General features: G+C 37.4%; 1 protein-coding gene across 2 annotated transcripts in view; it reads right to left on the bottom strand.

The window, feature by feature from the left end:
- Positions 1-27,427, bottom strand: part of DNAJC6 (DnaJ heat shock protein family (Hsp40) member C6) — a 953,450-nt gene that overhangs the window by 518,750 nt on the left and 407,273 nt on the right. For both annotated transcript variants that reach the window (XM_044085567.1, XM_044085566.1), the window contains exon 2: positions 14,814-14,964. In XM_044085567.1, coding sequence (XP_043941502.1) covers positions 14,814-14,964 — 151 coding nt within the window. The remainder of the gene's footprint in view (positions 1-14,813; positions 14,965-27,427) is intronic.

Here is a 27,427-nt window from a genome sequence, read left to right as displayed (position 1 = left end):
GTTCTTCTACTCTAACCTGTTTGGAAAAAATCATAATATTAACAATTAAGAACCTGCAACATTTCGTTACATTCTTTTTCTCTTTTCTTGCAGCCTGTATGTAAGGTCTAGATCCGAAGTATTTTTACTGTTAAGACTGTTAAGTCTGCATGTTTCAGCCTTACAAGAGGTGCTCTCTGGTTCAATATGGGGAGAATAAAATCTAGTTTACAGTGTCAAGAGACAAGATCTGGTCCTAATGAGGTATTGCTTGAGCAGTCCTGAATTCTGCACAGCAGAACGTAATTATGTCATCATTGTAGCTGAACATAGACCTGAAAAATCTATCATTCACAAATTTTTCTGTCCCTCTCTTTCTCTTTCTCAAAAGTAGCACAGATACTAACCATATAAGCCATGTAGACATGGAAATGCAAATATATGGTGGGCGGTAAGACATGTTAAGTCAGTCACCTAGTAACATCATGATACCTCATAACTTTAATATGGTATTTTGTTACCCTATCTTCATAGCGTATATTTCAGTATAATATGAAGCAGTGTATCCCAAAGCTGAGTGGCAGATTTGGCAACCAACCATTTAGACAACAGCAGTAGCAACACCACTTTTGGCTTTGGAAACTGAATCCAGTTTATGTTTAGTATTCTGTCAACCATGTTGCTGCTTCTCACTTTTCACTAGAGGGAACTCCACTGTGGGACAAAGCTAAAGAGAACCTCTACTATTGTTGAATGGGACTCAACGGTTCCCTGAACAGTTTTATACAAAGACTCATGAAAACAAAAGATCCTTCGTAACCAGCAATCCAAATGAAAACAGTTTGTATTCCTCCAAGGCTGCAAAATATTCTATACTGCAAAGAAACAAAGGCTACCCCAACTAAAAGTTTTGTCTTTTACACTTCAACATATGTATAATTTACTGTTCTGTACCTTAAAGATGTTGAAGGTGCAATGCAGCTGTTTTTTTTTTTTTATTATTCTAAATGCTCAATATGACCTTAGGCATAAAAAAGGTTCATTAAGACAGACACATATTCTTATAACAGACCACAAAAGGCTCCAACTTCACAATAGTCTGAAATTCTGATATTTTCTATATGTAGTGATTCCCACCCAAAGGACTATTTCCCAGAAAGAGAAAGTTTAAAAAAACAAAACACAAAGGTTCAAAGAAGAAATCAGTCAACATTTCTTAGACAGCATTCAAATCCCAAACAGAGCACATTACTTTCTTCAGTGGTTTTCAATGCAATATTATATTGGCAAGTAGTTTTACTGTAGGTCTAGATATTAGTGAGGCACACTTAAGAAAATACACTGACAATGGAGAACAATGCATCTTTCCCTAGAAAACAATGGCGGGAGGTAATCTTGGAGTTGTGGAAGTTGGAGGTGGAGAAATGGTACATGTATATTGCAATCTATCTTTTGTTTTGACAGAGTGCTTTGGTCCTTGACCCAGGTCATGTACACCTGAATATTTGCCTAATCACTCAAACAGGTTCCCATGCAGTTGTCTCCAAGCTGTTGGCAGCTCTTGGAAGTCTTGAAGATATATCACCTAACCATAATCAAAATGAACTGCATAGCTGACAATGTCTCCAACAGATGGCAATGTCTCGAACATTAACTGCATGAAGGTGAGGACCTAGGTAAATGCCATTTCCCATACCTGCACAGGTAATCTGTAAAGCCTGAATTATCTTGGTCTGTCTTGCTGCTTATACTTTTGAGTTGTTATGTGTGCATATGAGTCCTTCGAGTTAATCATATTCTGAATATCTTCAGAGCCAGCAGGATCACTATAACCTATCTCAAGTAGATCCACATCTTTATTTGTGATCAAGACCAAATGTTTGAAACATCAAGCTCCCAGACTGTTTTTTAGTTGTCAGAGTTAGAGATTCTGAAGTCAGGATCCTTATAGGAAGTACCTTCAGAAATGAATTTCACATGCAACAGAACTCCATTCACACACCCACCTGTCATAGCAGTACTTTACACAGACTGAATCAGTGGATACCTTTGTTGTAAGGATCTGTCGCATATGTAAAATCTCACTAAGCATTAGGCTCTGTACTCCTCTCTTGCCCACATTCAAGCATTCATCGCCCTGGCTTTGAGCCACACCTGCTGCAATTTTTCAAAGTAATGTTCTGCAAAATTAGAGACTGCCTTGTCCAGATTTCTGAATGTGAGCTTCCAAAAAGCCAAAACAAGTTGCTGCGGATGCCAACAGTATTTTCAATATATAAGAGATCCTCTGAGATACTTTTTTGACTTGTGCAAGAACTCAACAGTTCTTAACATGACATGTCAGTTCTTGTTCAGTATATAACAAGGGAAAGATTTTGAAAAGAATGCTATAATGTGTCCAAACTAAAATATATAATGGCTACAATTTGGAAGTCACCGTGATAGCATCAAATAAACTATGCTCTACCTGTGCTGCTGTTATAACATATCTTCAGATGATTACTTTATTTGAATTCAGAGCATAAAGCTCAGTTCAATATATTGAGATTTCAATGTGTAAAGTGCGCATCTAAGGTATGATCAAGTCTTCATCTTCAACATAATATCTCTTGGCAAACAACAATATTAGCTATGCAAAGAATTTCTGGTACATTTTACAATAACTGTCAGTTAGAATGCAAAAAGGAACCAGACAAGTTTTAAAAATGTTAATTTCTTTCTTAAAACAGTCTTTATTATTTGTTTCCTTAATACATTCATACAACATACAGTCACCAAAAGCCATACAGTCTCAAATTCAGTAGCCGTGACCATTCAGAAACAAATGCATTTTAATAATCATTAACTCCATGGTGAGAGAAACTGAATCTCCAGTCAGTAGGAAGGACAAAGACAGGGTGAGAGTGAATTGTCTTTAGGGTGCTAGCATCTCAGATGTCTCAAGGGCCCTTAGGATCTTTTCACTTAGCAAATATGACTATGCTGTGTTGTACATGTTGGGGTGACTATTTTAGCTGCAAAAAATGAATGCTATGCAAGAAGACATGTTGGCACGTTTCATTTATGTCATAAATGCAGGTAAGACTCTGGTCTTGAGCAGAATTCTTCCTTCTCTAAGAATAATGACAAGTTACACAGAAAAGATCATTGGGTTCAACAACTGACTAAATACTAGGCCAGTGTATCAAAATCTAAACAGGATCAAATTAGGGTGGCTCTGCACAATGCCAGAAGTCTCCATAACAATTTGCCTAACCTTCAAGCTATCATGCATTTGGAAAGCATCCATACATATGTAATCACTGGAATGTGAATTAAAAGTCTAGAAAATATTCTGTCCATACCTGAAATTTATGCCTACCATGCTTTAAAACCTGATAGCGATTGTGATGGCATATCCATACGACAAGTACGCAAAGACCCACAAATGGAACTTCTTGAACTCCAAATCACACTAACCAAGATCAATTAGCAATTCATTCCTGTTATAGGACACCACCCATATTCCATAAAGTTCAGGTAAGGTTCCTTGGTGTCCTTGATTAACTCCCATAAATAAAAGCACCATCATTCAATGAGACTTTAACTACCACTCAATAAACTAAAATTCCTATAACTCCAATATAGTTTATGCCCAGATGTTTTTGGATCTGTTAAATAAAAACTTCATGGATCAGATTTTTGGTAACCCCACTAGAGGACATAATATTCTTTACCTGGTACTTATGAATATAGATTCAGTGTGCACAATCCCCTGGTAAATCCTTACCTGGTTAAGTCACATCCTAAGCTTGTAAATCTCTTCCTCAAAATTTCTAAATTCACTGACACCAAATTCAAGGGTTTCAGATATACAAATCACATAAAATCCTACAGTCAAGTTTCAAATTTCAGTGATAGCAACATCACCTCAACATTTCCAAAGCCAATATGGCCATAAAGAAGTTTTATTCACACTTAGAAAAAAGTCTAGAATGGGCAGTCCCATCCAGATCTAAATATAATGGAAAGTTTAAAAGCAAATCATCGTGATGGTCTACAAACTTAAACAAAAACTACAACAAAAGGCAACAGCTCATAACAGTATACATCAGATCAAAAGACCCTCAGGTCAGGGAGACTCTAGTGAAATTGGCAAAAGAATTGAAACATACTATTAGTCTACTAAAGCAGTCCATGAAGTCAGGCTGACACCTAAAGCCTAGGGCAACTACAAATCCTTTTTTAGCTCCATTTAGAAACTAAGAAAACACCCAACATTACACTGAATTCATACAAAATGGCACCACCTACTTGGACCCAGTAGACATTGTCAATATACTAGCAAACTAATGCAGTATGACTTTCACTCTGAGTATAGCTATTCAAAGCCCTTCTATCCCAGAATCTCTCAAACCTCCATCATTACTAAAGAACCTGTACTGAAAGTGCTCTATAAAACCAAAAATACATCCTTCATGTGACCCAACAATATACTACACTGTTTAATAAACAGTACTAAACAAACTCTGGTGGAGTCATTTCATAAACTAGTTAATTAGACCCTAGCAAAGGGCTACATCCCAAAGGTATGGTGCACAGCAGAGATAATGCCACTCCATAAAGGTGGTCTTATCACACACTGCAGAACTTATAGACCCATCAGCCAGATGAGTGTCATTTGCAAGACCATGGAGCATATTAATTACTGACTTGATAAACGTTAACAACACAAATATCATTAGGAGAGATCCATAGCAGCTTTGATGTATAAGGGGTATGTCCTGACTAATGAATCTGGTGAACTAACACTAGCTACAGATAGTGGTCATACTGTCCACACAGTTGTCCACAAGGCATAACTTGATCTGGTTAAGTCATTCAACAACATCCCCAATGCTAGCAAAGTTAGTAAACTAAATGCATTGTGACTTGATCAGTTTTTGGTAAGGTAAATAGCCAAATAGTTAAAAGACAGAACATAGATGGTGCAGGCAGTGGGTACAAGGTCGAAGAGTAGGAATGCGATCAATGGTGTTACATATGGGTCAGTCCAGGGACCTCTTAATTCTGTATTTACCTTTCTGACCTCCAGACATAGAAATAATTCCACTAGTAAGCTAAATTTGCAGATGGCTGCAAACTTGTTGCCATTGTTAAATCCCCCCCTGGCGACTAAGCTTTCCAGCATGAACTTACATTCATAACTATAAGGGTCCAAATTAAATGCCAAAAAGGTACACCATTGTCACATTTAAATCAGAACACGAGTAAAAAACAAATGAAAAATCACAGCAGGAAGCTCCAAAAGAGAACGCCAGCACACTGTGCTTGGTAAATATGAACGCAGTTTTATTTTTTATGAAAAAGCGTTTTCGCTAAAAACAACAATGCAGCTTCTTCAGATAAAATTCAAAAAAGAACTCCACAAATTTAAGTACACACAACAGGAAATAGTAATTTTACGTCACTAGGTAATCACACACCCTGTCATCTAACTAAGTATTATAAACCCTTCTCCACAGATATCCGCTAGGCGAATACAACCCACAGACCTCAGAGTAATTACATGACAGTAAAGTCAGCATTCAAAATCACTCAGGAAAAAATATTCAGGAAAAAATATAAAATTCTCCTATTATAAAAATAAGTTAAAATTTAAAAATATAAATCAAATAAAATAACATAGAAAATAGAAAAAACTACCTCAAATAACTACGTAGTTTTAAAACTGCGTTGATATTGCAGTTTTCATTGAGTCCCGGAGCTTTAAAGGCATTCAAAGAAAGTTGCCATTCAAGCTCCCGGGACTCTAACATCAATGACAATGGCCCACCTCTAATGCTTCCTTGTAAATGGAAAATACCCATAAAGGAAAAAGCGTGTCCTGGATTTTTGTCCACGTGCTTAGCTAGAGCGTTATCCCCTTTGTTTTTCTTTATAGCGTATATATGCTGGTAAATACGCTCTCTGAGCTTGCGGTCAGTCTTCCCAATATAGAAGCCTGGACAACAAACACAGAATGCAGCATAAATGACAGAACAAGTTTGACAATTAATCTTATGATTAATATGGAATTTCCTATTCCCAATGGTAAAAGAACTCCCAGGTTTTATGTACTTACAATAATTGCAAGAGCCACACTTAAATGTCCCTTTTTGTCTAGAAAAGGAAAAGTCAGTGCCTTTTCTTTGTACTAGTTCTTTAAGGTTACTATCCCTTTTAAATACTATTAAAGGAGACGGACCCAATTTTTCAGCAAGATCAGCTGAACCAGAAATAAAGTGCCAGTTCTTTTTAATAATGGACATAATGGCCATGGCATTCACATTGAATGTAATAATAAAGCTGAGATTAAACTGTTTATCACCTTGTGTGTGATTCAGGTTTTGAACTTCATTTGATGGAATATCTCCAGTAGAGGTTATAACATCCTGAATATCAGTACTTAAAGAAGGAGACTGGTCTAAGAGGGGCTTGAAGTAACCCTCGGACCTTTTCAGACTAACTTCATTAAACAACTCATCAAACAATTGAATAGGATACCCACGTTTACAAAACATATCCTTCAAAAGGGAGCATTCAGTAAGAAAGCTAGGTAAAGTGCTGCACATTCTTACAGCTCGGACCAGCTGACCCTTTATAATAGCCCTTTTCTGTCTATATGGATGTGAACTGGAGAAGTGCAACAAAGAGTTGCAGTAGGTCGGCTTTCTATAAATGGAAGATGTTAGTACATCAAGCCCCTTGACCAACTTAACATCAAGATAGTCTATCTCTTTTGTAGAAAAATTAGAAGTAAACTTCAAAAAAGTGGTGGTTTGATTGATAATGTTTACAAAATCATCCGCACTCCCAGTATCACCTTTAAAAAGGATGAAAATATCATCCAAGAATCTGGTATAAAAGGTGATAAACTTCGTCAACCCAAGATGCAAACTTGTTGCCATTGTTAAATCCCCCCCTGGCGACTAAGCTTTCCAGCATGAACTTACATTCATAACTATAAGGGTCCAAATTAAATGCCAAAAAGGTACACCATTGTCACATTTGGTAAATAACCCTTCCAATAAAATGCAGCATTGATAATACCCAGTGCAAAATGAGAATGTAGTTAAGGGCCTTGGGACTTTGATAATTCCTTCTCCTTTGATCACCGTATTGCAACAGTAGTCAGGAAGTCCTTCTAGGTGGTGCAGCTATTTGCCAGAGGAATATCATCCAGGTCTTAGGAGGTCATTGTCCACACATATTTACCAATAACCAGGTCAATTATTGAATACATCTTCCCCATTGGAATGTATCTCACTAGGTATATTGACAAATTATAATGCCCTCTGATGTTCCCAGGTAAGAAGTTCACTGACTTAAACACCCTAAGCTACCAAAAAATACTGGAAGCAGTGTCCATTAATTCTGTGTCATATAGACTCCTCAGGTGAGATGTATGTCTCTCCATCTGTGAACGAGGGACCCAGTGGTCTTGGATCTCTTCCACCAACTCAAATCAAACAGCCTACAAATACCAGAACCAGGGATCTAAATCTTTATTGGCAGACTAATAAATCAGAGTGGAAGGACTTGTTTATTACCCAGCACATTCCACAACTCTGAAATAGACTCCCTGTGCAGCTCAAGCAGTGTGATACACTATATTAATTCAAACAGGACTTGGATAATTGGACAGGTACTCATAAGTTCACCCTAGACCTGTACTACAGAAGAGAGGTATAGTCTAAGGGTGGGTATCAGCAAGGCACAATAGTTGCAAGACTCAGTTGCCTTGAATTTTCCTCTTATTTCTCTGATAGTTCTGTCAGCAATGTGCTTCATAAGCTAATAGGCACTGGTTCATCTCTTAATGACATCCCACACTGACCTTCTTGACTAAGCATGGTTTTACCTATTGTTAAACCTATAGAGTTTAGTAAATATTCATTTAAAAGCCTTACATACTACTATTATGTTGTTGTTGTTGTGTCTTTCAGCTTTTCCCGGTTAGGGGTTGCCACAGCAGAACTCCGGTCCGCTAATGATTGGCAGTAGATTTTTACATGCCGAGTTGCTGGCCCTGATGCACAACCTTCAATGAAGGTATGCCCATTCACGCATGTCTCCACACAGAAGACGCTCTAGCTGAGAATCGAACAGGATAACGTCTTACTGTGAGGTGACAACGCTACCGCAGCACCACCACCGCAGTTCTTACATACTACTATTATATTTCCTCTAATTATTTTTTAATAGAGAAGAAATGTTCAGTTTTTTCATAACACTGAATCATGGAATTCGTTCTACTTTGTACTCTCCTTGACTTATATAAAAAAAGTAGTCAGAGGACAGGATGGTAGCCATGAGTTCTAGTACATGTCTGATGGTTGAATTATAATGTGGAATGATGGTTATAGGCAATCTGCACTTGACTACTCTTAATAAGGTACCAGTCTGTCTTGTTATTTAGATATATATTGGCTGATGTGAGCGCTAAACCTCAGGTCCTTATCTACTACTTTACTAAGATAATCATAGCTTTCTGCACAGTATTTCTTACTGTTATTTACAGCATACTGTCTAATGAATCTTACTTCTCATAATGTCATGATGTCAAATATTTTTATTGCTGTATTACACTGCTTTAGCCACATGTATGCAGTCTCAATTATATTTTGCATAATTTCATTGTCTCTTTTTGGGGCAAGAACTTTACCCTAGTTGATATAATCTGTACAATTAGAGACCATTATGGCATTTTCTAATGCAATCTCACTAAAACTTAGACTAATCATTAAGGATGCCAAACTAGATCAATGAGGATAACCAGTTTCAGCTGATACTTATCACCAACCACAGCTTTTGCAGTGTTCAGCTCCCTTTGCCTTACATGTCCTCAGTGTATATCCTTTCAGATATACATTTCTTGATGGTAGTATTTATCCATAAAGGGTTGCAGTAAAGGGGGATTTTCCTTGTAGTGCATACCTCTTCAGTGTACTGAGTAGCAGATTATTGAAGATGTTGGCATGCTTCATCTCCTTTTGGGAATTGTAACTGCTATAATCTCATGATACAGCAAGATAGGCTTACAGGGCATTAGGTAATACCAGAATTAAAAGTGTTGGAATGACTCACTGTGGCTATTCTGAACCACCTTAAGAGTGAGGTGGTGCAGTTGATAATATACCTCAATCCCATCTATTAAAAAACAGGAAAAAATTGTTTGTTGATGATGATGATGATGGTAGAATTTCTGAGGTGATTTTTCACATTCAAGAGTTGTTATTACAATACCATGTAATTTTTCTGGCAGAAAATGCCCTAGGCCACCTTATAGATCTGGAGATTTTCTGATCACTCAAAATGTCAATCTTCACAGACATTGGACGGGGCAGTGGTGCAGTGGTTAACATTGTCACCTAACAGCAAGAGGTTCTCCAGTTTAATTCTCGGCTAAGGTACCTTCTATGCAGAGTCTGCAGAGTCTATCCTCCCTGCATTCATGTGGGTTTCCTCCGGGTGCTCTAGTTTCCTCCCATGTTACAAGTCATGCATCTAGAGCCTTTCTCCCCAGGCCTCTGCTGAAAATTGTCTTGTTACAAGTTGGATTTTCCCAGTAAACAAATGTTAAATAAATTCACAATGCTTTTCGTAGCAGCATACACACTTAATAATTGTCATGGCCCTTTTAAAGACAGGAAATTGAATGGAGAACAAATTAAATCAAATGCACTTTAAATGTGTGTTTTAAATTAATAGCTATTTAGTGTTGCCACACTGTGTACAGTTTCATTGCAAGGGCTTTTCTGTTTTGTTTAGCATAACTTTATTTTTATTTTGTTTGCGCTGAAATAAAAACATTTAAAACTGAAATTCTATGATTGTTGCAAACAACAAAGTACTATGTCTACTGAGAAATATTTAATTATTTTATGGTAAATGGGAAGAGACTGACAAGTAAAGAGACACTGGTGCATTTTAAGGGGGTTTGATCTGTTACCTTGCCAAGGGCCCTATTTGGCCATAATCCTGTTCTGAAAACAGTGACCTGCACTTTTCAGAACTAATATTAAATGATGCTGCTTATGAAGACCCAGAGGATGTAGGAAATCTCCAAGAAGACAAATAAAGTGTGAACTTCACCCCTTTCCCTCTCCAGTTTCCCCCGGTCACATTCCTGAAAGTACCAGATCTCCCCCAAATCTCCCAAGAACAAAAATTTCAGGCAATGTTAAAAGCCAAAACACTACTTGTATGGGGCTGGACATCATACTAGGTTGCCTACTAGCAAGCCTGAAACATGACCTGTCAGACCCCTTGCATAAGCTATTCTTAGCCACAAAACAGGCTTTGTGCAGGATGAATTCAGAAACAGCTCGGTTATCCCCTTGCACAAATGTGAGGCTTCAACATGCCCGGGTAGTTACAGACCCATAAGCCTTACCAGTCTTACTGGAAAGGCTAGGGGAAGGATTACTACAGACTTAAAAAATATATATGATAGTGATATTGGGAAATTACAGACTCTTGTCTCAGATCCAGTTTGGATTTGTCATGGGCAGATACTGCATACTTAACTTGAAAGACATCTTTGAAAATTTGACAGACACAACTAATGTAATGGAACAGGGAAAACTCATACACACTGCATATCTAGACCTCAGAAAGGTGTTTGATACCAAACCACACTGAAGTATCATAGGTAAACTCTTATAGCTAGCTATAAATCCCTATATTATGTATTTGATAGTCAACTGTCTCACAGATAGAACCCAGAAAATAAGGGTGGGTGGCTCCAACTACTCTAAAAGGCCTTTCACCAGCGGAGAGTCCTGTTATTTAGTCCTTGTGCCACTTCTTTTTGGCATCTATTTCATAGAAGTCAGAACCAATATAAATGGTTTTAGGATGAGCAGGTTTGCAGATGACTGTAAACGTAGAGTCATCATCAACTCCTCTGAAAACACAAAGATTGTTCAAAAGAGGATGCCATAATCAAATAGCTGGTGCCAGAACCATGGGCTAAAACTGAATACGAAGAATGTATAACCATAGCACTCAGCAAACAGGGCACACAGAGTAAGTATCACTTTGAAAATTTACCCCTAAAAGTTGATCCTGTTAAGGATGTGGGAGCCTATGTTGATAATGAACTATGTAGCCTTTAATCAACAACTGAGTAGCCACTATTGTATGTAAGTCCTTTTTCACCTCACAGCTTGAATCCCAAGATTTGGCATCTATGTCCAGGGATGTTATTGTTTCACTGTGTTTGGCATACATTTTGCCAATAATTAAGTACCGTGCCTCCTTCTGTATGTATCTATCCAAATACCTACCGCACTTTGAATGTCAACAATACTTTCTCACCAAAAAAAAAAATCAAGGGCATTAACTATGAAAGCTATATTGAGACTCTCAAAGATGTTTCCATGTTCTCTGTACCTTATGGGCTTCTCTTAGGCAGCCTTTACTAGCATATATAGCTTCACATGAACTTATACTGTCAGACTTACAACATATTTGTAAGTCCAGTGGTATCAGAATAGATCTCAGTCTCTTCTGCAACATAAATAAAACATGCTGGAGGGCTAGATATGTATCCCAAAGAATATTGCTTCTATTGAACCGCTTTCCACTCCATGTTAAGCAAAGTACGTCTGTTAATCTGTTTAAAAAACAACTTGACCAAGTGAATGGGAAATCACATATTTATCCTTAGTTTAACACCTTTGTCTCTCATGGATAGGGGATGTATGTAAACATCCAAACTTTGCAAGTTCTTCCCACCTATGGGCACTTGTACATATACTACAAGAGCTGTATGGCTAGGCATCATATAATCCTCACAGATCAATGGCCTAGTAAGAGCCTGTGAACCTATGGGCCTGTAATTTTTATGTATTTATAGAATATACACAACTATTATATTTCTTTACCCATAGCAGATAGACTCTGGTCTGAATTTTTTTTCATATAGATGAGATCTTCAATTTATTCCAAAGCAGTTTTATAGATGTCACTTAATTTTTGAGATATTTGCATAATTATTTGCATGCATATTTGCACATTTAATGAACAAATAAATATGAATATCTGTGAAGTAGTGCTATTTGGATACCAACTACCTGTAAAATGTCATTTGATACCATGCAGTGTCATGTAGTCACTTTGTGGCTCGCGTTATTAATATAATTATTAACATGTAGCATATACTTATAATATTTCCCAAATAATAAGTCACATTTCCTGTGGTACCAAGTACCCTATTGATCTGAGGAGACATTCATGACCTCTATGGTAACTAGGTTTGTGATCTTTTTGGTTAGAAACCTTTGGGATCTAATTGTTTGATATGTTTGGTGAGCTACATCTCAAAGGAAGTGTTGTAATCAATAACTGGACTGATCACTGCTGAGTATAAAGGAGTGATTACATCTTTAGGCTGTGTCAATATTCCCTTGGCAATTAGCTAGGCTAACTGAAAGGATTTCTTGCCAACTGCTATCAAATAATGGTCAAAAGAGAGGGACCTGTCTACCCAAGTACATAGGTCCTTGACTACACTTTTGTCTTATAGTAGGGTGTTATCTATGCAATATGATGAGAGAGGGGTTGTCTACCAACTATAATGATACAACACTTTCTAGCATTTTGTTTAAAACCATTTTTAGAATACCAAGTGTTTGCTAGAGAGTTCATTCCAGAGAGTTTGGGTGTTACTAGATAGACTTGACTGCAGTTCCCAGTTTGGAGTCATCTACAAACTTTGTCAGACAGTGGTATTAGCTATCTGCTTGGAGACCAAAGAGTTAATACCAAAAAGGATAGATTACAGTATTAAGCCCTAAGGGACAATGCTGGCCAGTGTCCAGTTTCTGAAGTGGTAATGGCAACTTGCACTGTATACGCTCTGTCTTTCAGACAATTTACTAACCATCTTTCCACATACGGGTCAATTTTTAAAGCATTTAGCTTTTCTACAATGCCATCATGGGAAATAGTGTCAAAGGTCAAAGTTGTGCTTCTGTTCTACACTCACACACACACACACACACACACACACACACACACACACACACACACACACACACACACACACACAGTTGGTGGGGTGTGGGAGGGCACAGCCCCTCATTTAGTTTGAGTACATGCTGTCTTCTGGAGAGAGTTATTCATTGATATTGCAAGTGTGTATGTCTACTGTTTAAAATGTATTGTTTTGAAGGTTTTGGTAAAATACAATATAAAACAAACAAGGTGGGGGTTGTGCCCCCCACCCCTCAACTATATATACTAACTCCAGTATCGCACTACAGTGGGGAAAAGGGCATATACCTTTTACTTGCCTTACAATACTCTACACAGTGCCATATACACTAAGTTCAGTTCAGTGAAATGAGATTCAGTGAAATGAGTTTTCAGTAATTTGAGTTTTCAGCGATGTGGCCTGGGTGAAATGAAATTCAGTGAAATGAGATTCAAAGAAACAAAGTAGACCCATATATATATATATATATATATATATATATATATATATATATATATATATATATATATATATATATATATATATATATATATATATATATATATATATATAGTTCCCCTTCATATGATCAAATCTCTCTAAACTCGAAAGTCATAAACTCGAAACCAGAATCTTGAATTTAGAGAAACCTGAACATATGAAAGGGACAAAAAAAAAATAACACCTTTCAAATGTTTAAATGAATAGTCAAAGGTAACAGTCCACTCGATAAAAGAAACCAAAATCTGTTCCCTTAGGCTCAGATTCGTAGTACTGGCACTCCAAAAACTGTGATAAAACTTTGATAAAAACTCCTTTATTTAAACATAAACTTCAAACGTGAGTTAAATTTACCTACTTTCAGATCGCACTATAGTGAAGGAAAGGGAAATCTCCCATTCCGCGCTATACACGTAAGCGCAAAACGGAAGATTTTCCATTCCTCCGCTATAGTGCGGTCATAGAACATTCACATTTAAACTGCTAGGGTACAGGGGGACCTGGCCCTCTGCAATAAGGTAAGTTAACTTTTTATTTTTTTTAAACCTAAGGCTCCCATTCACAATTTCGAGTGAATGGAAGTTCAAGATTCTGGTCTCGACATTATGAATTTCGAGCTTCCATCCATTCGATCTTGTGAAGGGGAACTATATATATATATATATATATATATATATATATATATATATATTTATATATATATGTGTGCTCAGCTAAATAGATCAGTATCACTGCATCCAAAGTCATTAATTCCAGGTTTACATTATTTTGCACTGGTAAAACTGAGAGAATTCTGCACACCTACCCAAAAAGAACTCTTTTCTAATATGAAAAGGGGGTGCTAACTAACACATCAAACAAGCATTTAAAAGAAGCAAATCACAGGGTTGATTCAGTTTTATAACTTTCAGTGTAGAAAAGTGAGGTTGAGATTTATAAGAATGAACTGCTGCCTGATAAATATAAATGATGGGTTCACTTAAATAGTGCAACAGGAATGGGACGGAATGATTGTATCTATGAAACCCTATTTCAGTTAACAAAAAATGAGTATGCTTAACTTAACAGAATCACATACATCATTATGAAGTAAAAAAAATGTATTTGTTGTCATGGAGATAAAACTAATGCCTAGAGTTTTAACAATTTTTTGTTGTGGTTAGTTTATTGTTTTGCAGTTATAAAATAAATATTCCAAAGAGTAGCATGCAGATTTCCATGTTTTGTTTTTTTTTTATTTAGCTTTTTATTCTTAAAATTATGTCCACAATGTAGTAATAATTCTAACCCTGCACTAAATGAAATGACAGATTATTTTACAATAACTTACCTAGCAACAGACTGCATAACCTTTGATGATGTGTCTTTTAGAGTGTCCTTAAGGTTATCTTTTAAGTTGCTGAAAAGTCGGCCTGCCCCTCCTTTTACCATATCCAGCAGACCCCCACCTGATGCGGGCTCCAGGTCTGGAGTTGATGCACCTAAATATGAATAAAATAATTAGTAATAAAACCATGTTTGTGATAATTTTTATTATTATTAACATTCAGGGCCAGATTCCAAATGAGATGATCTTAGTGTAAGTCTACCCTGATTTCAAAAGACCTGCTCTCAGTGTAAGTGACTTATTTCAGTGTAAGCCCTATCTATAAACAGGCTTACTACAGGGGCCAGAATCTAAAACATCTGCTCTCAGCCTCCTCTCAGTGTAAGTGGTCACTCACATTGAGAGTAAGTCTTTTGGAATTGGGGCCTCAAAACACAGTTCTACAAATAAAACTAATCTTTGAGGTGATGATGTGCTGCATATATTAGTTGTCTATCCAGAAATTTGTATTTCTTTTCTTAGCAATATTTGGGGAAAATGGTACTGCAGAACACTTTATTACTTCAAGCATGTTGAAATGCATTGCACAGATGCTAGTTTTGTTATGTAAAATTTAGATTTTTCACATTAGTCATAAAACTCAGTGACAAAAAAATTAATCAAAACTATGAACAAAATGAAAAAAAAAAATCACTAAAAATATTAAACACTGAATTCAAATTCAGACTTACTTTAATGCTTCTCTCCTAAGCACTAATGCAATAAAAATAGACCAAAATGATAGAGTATTAAATAGTATTATTTAAAATCTGTGAGATCTGGGAACATCATCAGTCAACCGGGTAAGAACTGGCATAGACCCCGATAGGCAAAGTAACATTCCCCAGAGGAGCCAATGTGGACACGTAAAACTTCCAGCATGGTAGAAGACTGCATGTCACAAGCATACCAGTACCAGACCAGAAGATCCATAGAATAGGGGACCCAATTTATGAAGGGACAAGTAAGTCAGAAGACATATTTATAAGAAGTACATGACTGTAATAGCAACCAGTGCAAACTCCTCAGAAATGGCAAAAAAATGGTTCTGTTGAAAAACCCTGTTAGTAGCTGAACTGCAAAGTTCTGCACCAATTACAGACAGTCAACTTCTGACTCTGATGTTCCAGGTAATGAGCAATACAGATGTATCAGGAAGAAACTAAGGTAAGCAGGACCACCGAAAATGGTGATATTCTTCACTTTGGAATAAGAGAACTTTATTTATTGACGTTTGATTACTGGGAAAGTTCGACTATGTAGAAGCCCATTTTCGGAAGAGGCCCAAAGAGAAATGCTCTAAGTTATTACAAAACATTCTAAGAACAATAATTTTACAATCTTAAAAAATAAAACAAAAACTTCTGCAGTTTAAATAACTATAACAAATTAGTGATAATATAAAAACATTGATTAAGAATTGATGCAAGTTGTATGACAATCATTTAATATTTATAGAAATTGTAAACTGTAGAAAAAAAAAAGGTAAGTTAGTCTAATACAAACAGGAATTGCAATATAAAGTGAGGGAAAAACAGGCTTATGGTATATTTAGAGAGAAAGTTAGGGAAGAGAATTTTATAGAATTAAGGAAGTAAATAAAGAATGGAGAGTAAGGAGGTACAAGTAATGAAAAGGTTCTCGCTCACAGTTAGGGATATAGTTTATCTTGGTTTTGAGCAAGAGCAGAGCCAGAATTTAGCTAGGAAATATTTCAGAGTGATTTTGAAAGATTGGTTGGGGGATGGTATTGACCTGATGAATATAGGTAAGGAGTTCCAGGCCTTAGCAACCTTGTATGAGTACAGACAATGCCCAGAAGACTTGTTAGATTTGTAGACAGACAGGTGTTTTTGGTCACTGGATCACAATGACTGACTGGGAACATAGTTGTGTAAAATGTTTTTTAGTGCTGGACAGGCAGACAGATGCTGGATAATTTTATCGGTGGTAAGAAGCTGTGTATATGTTAGTTGATGAGGCAGTTCTAACCAATTTAAGCTTTTTAGTGGTATGCAGTGGTGGGCTGTGAAAGGGGCATTTGCTGCAAATTTAGCAACTTTGTGATAACATTGTTCAAGTTTTAATTTTTGTGAAGCCTGGAGATTAGTAAGGATGGGAGTGTTATAAAGAAATGTAGAGAGGAGATAAGTGGTGGCAATTATAGTTTTAGTTGCTTCGGTAAGAAAACTTTTGGCTCTGTAAAGCATCCCTAGTTTTTGATGAACTTTTCTTAATGCTATTTTCTACATGCAGGTTGAATATAAGCTTATCATCCACTATCACCCATAATACTTTGCTATGAGAAGTGACTTCAATGGTTGTATTATCAAGAGAGAGAAGACTTTAAATTTTGTTTTTCCATGAGGGAGGGATTTGGGGGAAAAAGTAATAGCTTGGTCTTTTTTGGGTTGAGCATGAGTTGTGAGTTATGAAGCCATGTTTCAGTGGCTGTTAAAGCTTCCTGAGTACTTTTTTGGAGGTGTACCATGCTGTCAAATGTGCAAATGAGGGTGGAATTATCTGCATATTGTATTACAGTGGCCTATTGCATGGATGTATAGAGGAAGTTGGTGAAAATGTTAAAGGGGAGGGGACCAAGGATAGAGCCTTGTGGTACACCGGCAGTAACTGGGAGGTAAGGAGAGAGCATGCAGTGCCATTGTACTGATTTATACATATTGGACAGGTAGCTTTTGAACCACAGATGGGTAGGCTGAGAGAGACCTAGTGAGGATATCTGAAGTAGAAGTTTGTTGAGATAAACTGTATCAAAGGCTTTAGACAAGTATAGAAATAAGGAAGTGACTAGTTTGTCATTATCTCTAACTTTACTGACAGTATCTATATAAGTTAGAAGGGCAGTGCTAGTACTATGGGAAGGACAGAAACCATGTTGTGTAGAGAATAGTTCTTCCTGCAGGAGGCAGTCTAGCAATTGTTTTTGAATACATTTTTTAAGTATTTTGGTGAGGGGATATACGATTGCTTTAGGTCTAAAGTTATTAATGTCTGTTGAATTTCCTCCTTTGTGAAAAGGGATAATGTGTGACTTTTTCTAAAGAGAGGGAACGTGGGATTCCTGGATTGACCTATTTATAAGGGCTAAGACAGGATAGGCACTGCTATTGGCTGATACTTTTAGGTACTCGCTTGGAAGGGCATCAGCTGAAGAAGACTACAGTTTAAGTTTGTTTAAGAGTAATCTGATATAGGATGTGTTCCAGGTTTGAAGGTGAAAGAGGATGTGGTAATATGTGGCTGTCGGGCAGGGATGAGGCAGTCATCTAAAATTAACTGGAAATCCCACACCTTTCAGTAGACTTCTACTTCTAGAGGTTAGTGGTATGAATTGGCATGGTAGCTATCTTGGAGGTACTGAGCTAAAACCAACTATTGATCATCTAATTGTGGATCTATGCAATGTATGCAGCTTGTTTACTTAAGGCAGAAAGGGAAAGAGAGGTACAACTACACACCAGCATTACATTTGTAATGCAAGCTACTCCCCCAAATAAAGTCTCTTAATCAAAGTATATGATTTACAAATTACAAGGGGATCATGACAGAACATTGCACCAGGCCACAGATCATAAGATAAGAAGAGGAGTTAACCTCAAACACCATCCTCTAAGAATGGCTTGAAAGCTAGGAGGCAAACCAATCTAGAATGACACCTATGATGCCAAAATACTACCTTACATCATCCAACAGGATTCCATGGTTAACCATATCAAATGCTAAAGAGAGATTAACTTTTCATGACATTAACAGTTCAAGTATGATACCACTGCAGATATGAAGATTATCACTATATCCCTGTGAATTTACTGAGAAAATAAAATATAGCTGGGGGTTGTCTTTACCACAAACTAGGTTTGTATTTGGGGTGTCCCCATCATCTTTTCAGATAAAGGTGATTTTTATGGCGTCTATATCATTTAATTGAAAACTTATTTTTTGAATACCTATTTGTCGAATGCTTTTAGTCAAAGATCCCATTCATTGAACTCTTTTATTGTCAAACACATAAAGATCAAATAACTTTAGTTGGCCACTTTACATAACTTAACATGTGACATTACTAAAAGTCTCCATAAAACGAAAATGTACACAAAGTCCAAGCATTACGTTAATATTTAAAATTCAATACTTAAAATAAAAATGACTTGAATAAAATTAAAATCGTACAACTGTATTAACTTCAATTTTATTATTTAACTCAGTTTTCCTTACTATACCACCTCGCATTTCACTCTACTGAAAAGTGGGTATATCGTCACTAATTAAAAACTAAAAAACTACTAGTTTTTCACCCTTGGCCATGCAGGGGGCTATGGCTGCCTGCACCCCCCCCCCGCAAATTAAATATACCAACTCTGAGATTGCACTACTTTCATGAGAAAGGTAAACTAGGTATAGAGTATGAATACTCATGCCACCATCAGCATGACAATTACTTAACTTTCACAGACTGTTGAATAGTAGGTGGGGTTTAGGCAGGACTTCCTACTTCACATATTTCAATTCAACTACTTTAGTACAAACACTTTTTTTCTAACTAATATATATGTTTCAACACTACAACATTATCTATCTCCTTTTTGTTACAGTGCAATTTAAATAAAATGATACGACTGCTCTAATGTATTATATAAGTTAAACATATACTTTAAAGCATATATTACGCTCCTGACATTGGCCAACAAAAATCATTTGACAAGATTCACTTCAACGATTAGAGTGTTCGATGAATGGGATCTTCAACTAAAAGCATTTGACGAACAGGTGTTCAATAAAAGAAGTTTTTGATTAAATAATATAGACCTGATTTTCATGTATGTGTGTGTTTTTGTGTGTGTGTGTGTGTGTGTGTGTGTGTGTGTGTGTGTGTGTGTGTGTGTGTGTCTGAGTGTGTGTGTGTGTGTGTGTGTGTGTGTGTGTGTGTGTGTGTGTGTGTGTGTGTGTGTGTGTGTGTGTGTGTGTGTGTGTGTGTGTGTGTGTGTGTGTGTGTGTGTGTGTGTGTGTGTGTCTGAGTGTGTGTGTGTGTGTGTGTGTGTGTGTGTGTGTGTGTGTGTGTGTGTGTGTATGTGTGTTTGCATGTGTCTTTCTATCAGTGTGCATGCATGCTCTATGGTCCATGCATTCTTTCTATATATATATATATATATATATATATATATATATATATATATATATATATACGTGTGTGTGTGTGTGTGTGTGTATGTATGTATATGTGTATACATGTGAATATGGTTGTAGCAGATACTACAAAAGACACAAGAATGAGCTCAAACAAAACATTTCCTAGTCAACTAGAAGTATTGCTGCAGCAAATCTTAATGTCAGCTTCTAGCCTATATCTTTTGTATAGTTTATTGTAGACAATTAATCTACTGTATTTCTTCATCTCCTTTGAACCACATTCATTTATTTCTTTTATTATTATTCTCTGATAGTTTCAAAGTATTACTTCAAAACAAACATGCACACCATATGGATAATCTTTTTTTTTCATTTTTGTCATATATAAATGTTAGTGGACAGCATTTATCTAAATATTTTATTGTTAATTTATAAAAATATGTTTACTGTTACTGTATTATTATCATGTTTTTATGTTTTCCAGAAACAATCTGAGAACTATTCTTCCCAACTGGAGTATTCAAGTCAATAAATAGTAATAAATGAAAAATAAGTAACAATGAATATCTCCATCAGAATATCCTAATCGTGGAAAAGAAATCAGGATAGCTATTAGTTAAGGGAAAAGCAAATCACAACCTTTCGTAAACCCAAACTCTTTTGGAAAGAAATAAAATATTTAACAGGGAACATAAATCTCTAATAAAATATTTAACAGGGAACATAAATCCCTCTCCAAATATGTCTATTTTATCTGAAACTAAGAATTATCTGGCAGAAGACTAGATCATTGTTAACCTAATCAATTCAATCTATAACTGACCAATTCCACCCTACCTCCCATATAACTGATAACTGTACCAATCATCTCAATCCAGTAGTCAAAGATGCAGCAACCTTTCATTTCTTAGAAAATTTAGCTAACGAAACCAAAAAGACTTAAATTCCTAATCCGCTAAATTTAGTACATTACACCCAACCTTCCTACATATAAGCAGCACTTTGCTACTTGGCTTGGATCTTGAAAAAACAAATTCCACAAAAAGATAAACATTTTGAAATTTGAATCATCTTAGAATGATATGATGGTCATATTGCACAGAATTTTTAAGACTTTAGCAAATATGTCACTCAGATTTTGTCCCATAATATACTTGAAAATACAGTCCCATTTGTGTATTTGTGCTAATGTTTGCAGACATTTTCAATAGGCACTAAATGGAGCTCACACACCAAATTTATATATTGTTTCAACAAAACTGCCCCATTTAACAAAAGTTTACTTTGTACTTTGTCATCAGAACCCCTTGATTTATGATTACTTCATCATTTGTGTTGATAAATAATTGATAACTCTTGCCACTGAATTTCTTTGCAATTTGAGGAATTGGATTGTTCAGGTAATTACCTATACAACCCACCATTTGACCCATAATCTTAACCTGATAATTCAGATAACTACGATTACCTCTGACTTGATGTTGGAGACAGTCTTCTAGTCTCGTCACTTCCTAGCAGCTTTACTGTCACTCTCCTCCCCTAACAACCCTGCTAATCTTGAGCTGATTTTCAGTAATCTTCAATTTAATTACTTTTCGTCTGTTATCCCAAACTCCAGGTGAGACTGTGCATGACTATAATAAGTCACAGGATCAGATTCATGAATAGTTATTTTCTGGGCTGCTATCGTGCACGTCACAGTTCAATGCTCACATGATAGTGCACTATTTTGTACTCATTAAATTGCTCTACACATCATGTAGAGCTGCCAAACAAAGGTAAACATTAAAGTATGCTAATGAAAGCATAACTGGCTGAATTACATGCTAATTAACCAATCCAATATGGTGGAGCCATTCAGGAAGCTACATAGTGACCATGTAGAGATGGTGTAACCCTTTGCCATGGACTCCAAAACTTATTAAAATACAGCCAACATCACACCTAGAAAAAAATTAGGGGCTGCTTCTGCTCTCTTACATGTGTATGTGCAACAGGCTGAAATCTATGCTGTTGCTGCTGATAGACCTCGTCTAAAGAGAAGAATGGTGTTCAGACCCCCTTGAGCTTATCATGGACTGTATGATATTGAAATAGTAGAGAAATATAGGGTTGATAGGGAAACACTACAGGAAATCTGTTAACCGCTGCTGCCCACACAACAGACCCAGGGGAAATTGAGAAGAACCTATACTAGTGGAAACTAAGGTATGTGTACCGTTAATGATAATAACTACTGGAACATTCCAGAGACCCACAGGGGATACACTAGGGGTGTCCCAGCCTTCAGCCTCCAGAATATTGCACCAATGCCTTAATGCTATGCTACAGCATGCTGGGGAGTGCATCTACTTTCCACACACACCAGAAAAGACAGCAAGAACATTCCAGGAATTTTAAGCTGTAGCAGACTTCCCAGAAGTTTTGAGGGCCATAGACTGCACTCACAAAGTAATAAAAGCCCCACCTGGTGAACAGGGAAGGACATACATCAACAGGAAGGAGCTCCACTCAATCAACTGACAGGTTGCCTATAAAACCTGAGGGATCATCCTCAGTGACAGTGCAGGCAAATATGGCAGTTACCATGACTCGCACATGTGGCACACCCAGCAGCTTTATACAGGGTTTGCTAGGAGTGATGTTCCACAAGGCCATCTACTGGGTGATGCAAGTTATGCACTGGCTCATGACACCCATCAGGAATGTGCACACACCCACAGAGGAAGGATTCAACAATGCCCTGGCTCAAACTAGAAACATCATAGAATGTGTATTTGCCATTCTGAAGTTATGGTTTCACTGTCTATACACATCAGGGGTGCCCTGCAGTACAGCCCAAGTGCCTGTGTAGAAATTCTCACAGTCTGTGCCATGTAGCACAATATCATGTTGAGGAAACAGCTGCAACAGGGACAGCAAGGGCCAGAACCATGCATTCCTGTACCACAGGCAGGGGCAGCACCTCCAGCACATACAGACAAGGATACTGAGGGAGAACTTTCAGCTGCAGAGGTAGCCAGCAGACATAGGTGAGCACACAGACTCACACACACACACACACACACACACACACACACACACACACACACACACACACACACACACACACACACACACACACACACACACCTAAGATTCAAAAGCTAGCTCACATACTCAGCAACTAATAGCACATGCACTCACCAGCAAAGTAATACATATAAGTGCAAATATTAAAAGTGATGCCATCCAATGTCCACAAACTTTACTTACCCATGTAATGTCTGTGTGCAGATATCATCAGACAGATACAGCCCCAAAGCATACAATTCATATCTACAGTAATGACAAGATAGGTGTGAAATCTGTAGTATACGAATGAACATGTAAGAAGATAAACTACCTGCATACTTTCAGTCTCTTACCTATCCACTCTGTGCATCAAACATATATGCACACCTAAGTCAACCCCAAATTATCAAAGGGCATGGCACAGTCATCATTTGCACAGGAGGAGGGCAGAGCCAGATTGTGATCAAATGGGGCCCTAGGAATGGCAATAGAGCCCATACACAGCACCCCCGCAGCCATTCCAGTTTCCATTACTTGGCTATTTCTCCCCAGTTACCATAAACACTGTTAAAACCTCTCAGTGTGCATACTGTTTTCTGCTTTACTTCTACAATAATTACAGATATTTGTATTTAATTTAACACTTTTATTTCAAACATTATAGCACACACACTGCTGGACATTTGCTAAACAAAGCAATACAGTCTCACAATGAAAACATACTTAGCATTACAACTTCTCTGCCATTCATCGAAATGGCATTGAAACCCACATTCAAAGAAAATGCATCTGGCCAGTAGCAGATAAAGTTTACCTTTGGGCTGTTTTCAAATCATAGGCCCCTTGCACACATTGTTAGGACCATGCAAATATGTAAGGGTTCTTTGATTCACCTTCCAGATTGTATTAAAGTATACTCCTTGTATAATACAGCACCACTTGTTACAAGTGTGCTTTAAATTTATTGTTTTTAACATTTTTCCAATAAGCAATGTAGCAAAACGTGCAAACTAATAATGACAAAAACTGCCCAATTCAGAACATGTCAACCATAAAAGGCACTCAAACTTCTGTCATTACAATCTACCAGCATCAGTCAATGTGCACACTTTCTGCAGAAGTACAATTAATCTGAATAATCCCACATTGAAAAGATCTGTAACTAATGAGGAGGTTGCTGCTAGCAAACAACTTTATATTTCAGTGTTTCATCTACAAATTCTGCTGTTCTTGAAAAACAAATTGCCTATGTTACGTTAAAAAAATGGTGAAATGGTAATATTACAACAGGGAATGGATGTTAAACTGATAACAGGTTAATAGCTACTAGGCATCTCATCCAAAAGAGGACATACTCAGGACTGCAGCACTCCACCACCCCCCTTAAACTACAATGCAGTATAAGCAACCCGTCTACATGCTGTGGGAGTAGAACTCACAACCTTCTGCATGAAATGCAAATATGCTACCTGTTGTGCCACTAACAATAATTTTCAGTTCTATAGCGCAATAGTGATACCATTTGCTAAACAAAACAGATGCACATTGTAAACAGAGTTAGCATGAGCAGCAGTAAACTTCTCTTCCCTTAAAGATCACAATTCATTTTTATTTATTCATTTTATTGCATTTGTTTAAAAGGAAAGTCCACCGGGCCTAAAGGGCCCATTTACTGTGGAAGCCTGGGAAGAAATGCTCTGATAAGAAAATAGATACAGAAAAAAATTAAACATTAATTGGTACAGTAGAAACAGTGTTACACATAGTGATTACAGTGATATATACAGAATATATACATAAAGGCAGGAATTTAGTTGGTTGCCAGACAAATTCAATCAAAGAGGTATAAACAGAGATATATTAATTAAGCAATAACCCATGCCTGGATATGGGTAATGCTGGATTTACCCACTGTTGGCGTGGTTTGTCACGAGGTGAAACCCGAGTGGCCAAACAAAAACAACCGTGGGTAAATCCAGCATTACCCACAGCCAGAAGTGGGTTATTGCTATTATACAATGACATTATTTAAGAAAAGAATACTTAGTTTTCTTAAATACTGGCATTGTATAATGCCTCCTTGCTGCCCTTCCACAGCTGTCCGGTATTCTGCAGCAGTTCTGATGTACTTCGCATGCGTATGCTTCATATATGCATATATGCATATCCTCTTCATATATTTTTACTTTGTTCTGCAAACATGAGAAAATCATGTAATACTTGCTTTCCAATATTGCTTTGTTAGGCTTTTCTGATGCTGTGAAAAGAAGCCTGTCTCTTATACATATAGTATGAATGCCCATTTTACATTGCTAAACTCCAAACTTTTTATTCTATGCTTTATCTTTCAGCATATTTACAACAGAATTAATTTCAGCCTTATATTCATAATCTCTAACAATTCCCTCTTTTCTAAAAACATACTCAAAACACTTTATACTAATATGTATTTTTGAGGGTCCCCTTCACATGGTCGACAGTTCATTTGATTGACAGTTATTTGGTCAACAATTCATATGGTCGACAGGCAGATTTGCCCCCCTCCCCAATGTTGTGCGACCCTGGAGTTGATATATATAGTTAGGGGGGGCACAGCCCCCACATTGGGGGGTGTGGGGGGGTGAAGCCCCCTCACATAAAACTGCTTGTCAATCAAATGAATTGTCGACCAAATAAAAGTCGATCAAATGAACTGTCGACCATGTGAAGTAGACTCATTTTTGATCACATTATATAGAAAACACATTTCTGTACTGTTGTCTGCATGTATGATTTGGCAAAATTTTACGCCGGATGCCCTTCCTGATGCAACCCTCCCCATTTATCTGGGCTTGGGACCGGCACAAAGAAATGCACTGGCTTGTGCATCCCCAATGGCTGGGTTTAATTGTTTAATGAAATCTTGGAAAGTGAGAGGATGCCTGAGGAACGGAGAAAGTCTTTTGATACCGATTTTTAAGAATAAGGGTGATGTGCAGAGCTGTAGTAACTACAGAGGGATTAAACTGATCAGTCACAGCATGAAGTTATGGGAAAGAGTAGTGGAAGCTAGGTTAAGAAGGGAGGTGATGATTAGTGATCAGCAGTTTGGTTTCATGCCAGGAAAGAGCACTACAGATGCAATGTTTGCTCTGAGAGTGTTGATGGAGAAGTACAGAGAAGGTCAGAAGGAGTTGCATTGTTTCATTGTGGATTTAGAGAAAGCATATGACAGGGTGCCTAGAGAGGAGTTGTGGTATTGTATGAGGAAGTCAGGAGTGTCAGAGAAGTATGTAAGAGTGGGACAGGATATGTACGAGGGTAGTGTGACAGCGGTGAGGTCTGCGGTGGGAGTGACAAATGCGTTTAAAGTGGAGGTGGGATTACATCAAGGATCAGCTCTGAGCCCTTTCTTATTTGCAATGGTGATGGACAGGTTGACAGATGAGATCAGACAGGAGTCCCCGTGGACTATGATGTTTGCAGATGACATTGTGATCTGTAGTGAGAGTAGTGAACAGGTGGAGGAGAACCTGGAGAGATGGAGATATTCTCTAGAGAGAAGAGGAATGAAGGTTAGCAGGACTAAGACAGAATATATGTGTATGAATGAGAGGGAGGATAGAGGAATGGTGAGGATGCAGGGAGTAGAGGTGGTGAAGGTGGATGAGTTTAAGTACTTGGGATCAACAATTCAGAGTAATAGTGAGTGTGGAAGAGAAGTGAATAAGAGAGTACAGGCAGGATGGAGTGGGTGGAAAAGAGTGTCAAGAGTGATTTGTGACAGACTAGTACCAGTAAAAGTGAAAGGGAAGGTCTACAAGAGGGTAGTGAGACCAGCTATGTTATATGGGTTAGAGACAGTGGCATTGACAAAAAGGCAGGAGTCAGAGCTTGACATGGCAGATTAGAAGATGTTAAGATTTGCACTCGGTGTGACGAGGATGGACAGGATTAGGAATAAGTATATTAGAGGGTCAGCTCAGGTTGGAAGGTTCGGAGACAAAGCCAGAGGCAAGATTACGTTGGTTTGGACATGTGCTGAGGAGGGATGCAGAGTATATTGGGAAAAAGATGCTAAGGATGAAGCTGCCAGGTAACAGGAAAACAGGGAGGCCTAAGATAAGATTTATGGATGTGGTGAGAGAGGACATGCAGGTGGTTGGTGTGACAGAGCAAAATGCAGAGGACAGGAAGAAATGGAAACAGTTGATCTGCTGGGGCGACCCCTAACGGGAACAGCCGAAAGAAGAAGATATAGAAAACACATTAAGAAACAAAACCTTTAGTCTTTTTTTGATACAAGTCAAAATGCAATTTTACATAGTTAATACAATGATATAAAAGTATTACTACCAAAACTGAATGTATCTAACAAATTTTTCTGCAGACCATTC

This window comes from Protopterus annectens, chromosome 10.part0 (assembly GCF_019279795.1).
Source record: "Protopterus annectens isolate FY-2018-M chromosome 10.part0, PAN1.0, whole genome shotgun sequence".
Lineage (NCBI taxonomy): Eukaryota > Metazoa > Chordata > Ceratodontiformes > Protopteridae > Protopterus > Protopterus annectens.
This window is presented reverse-complemented; position numbering and strand designations above follow the sequence as displayed.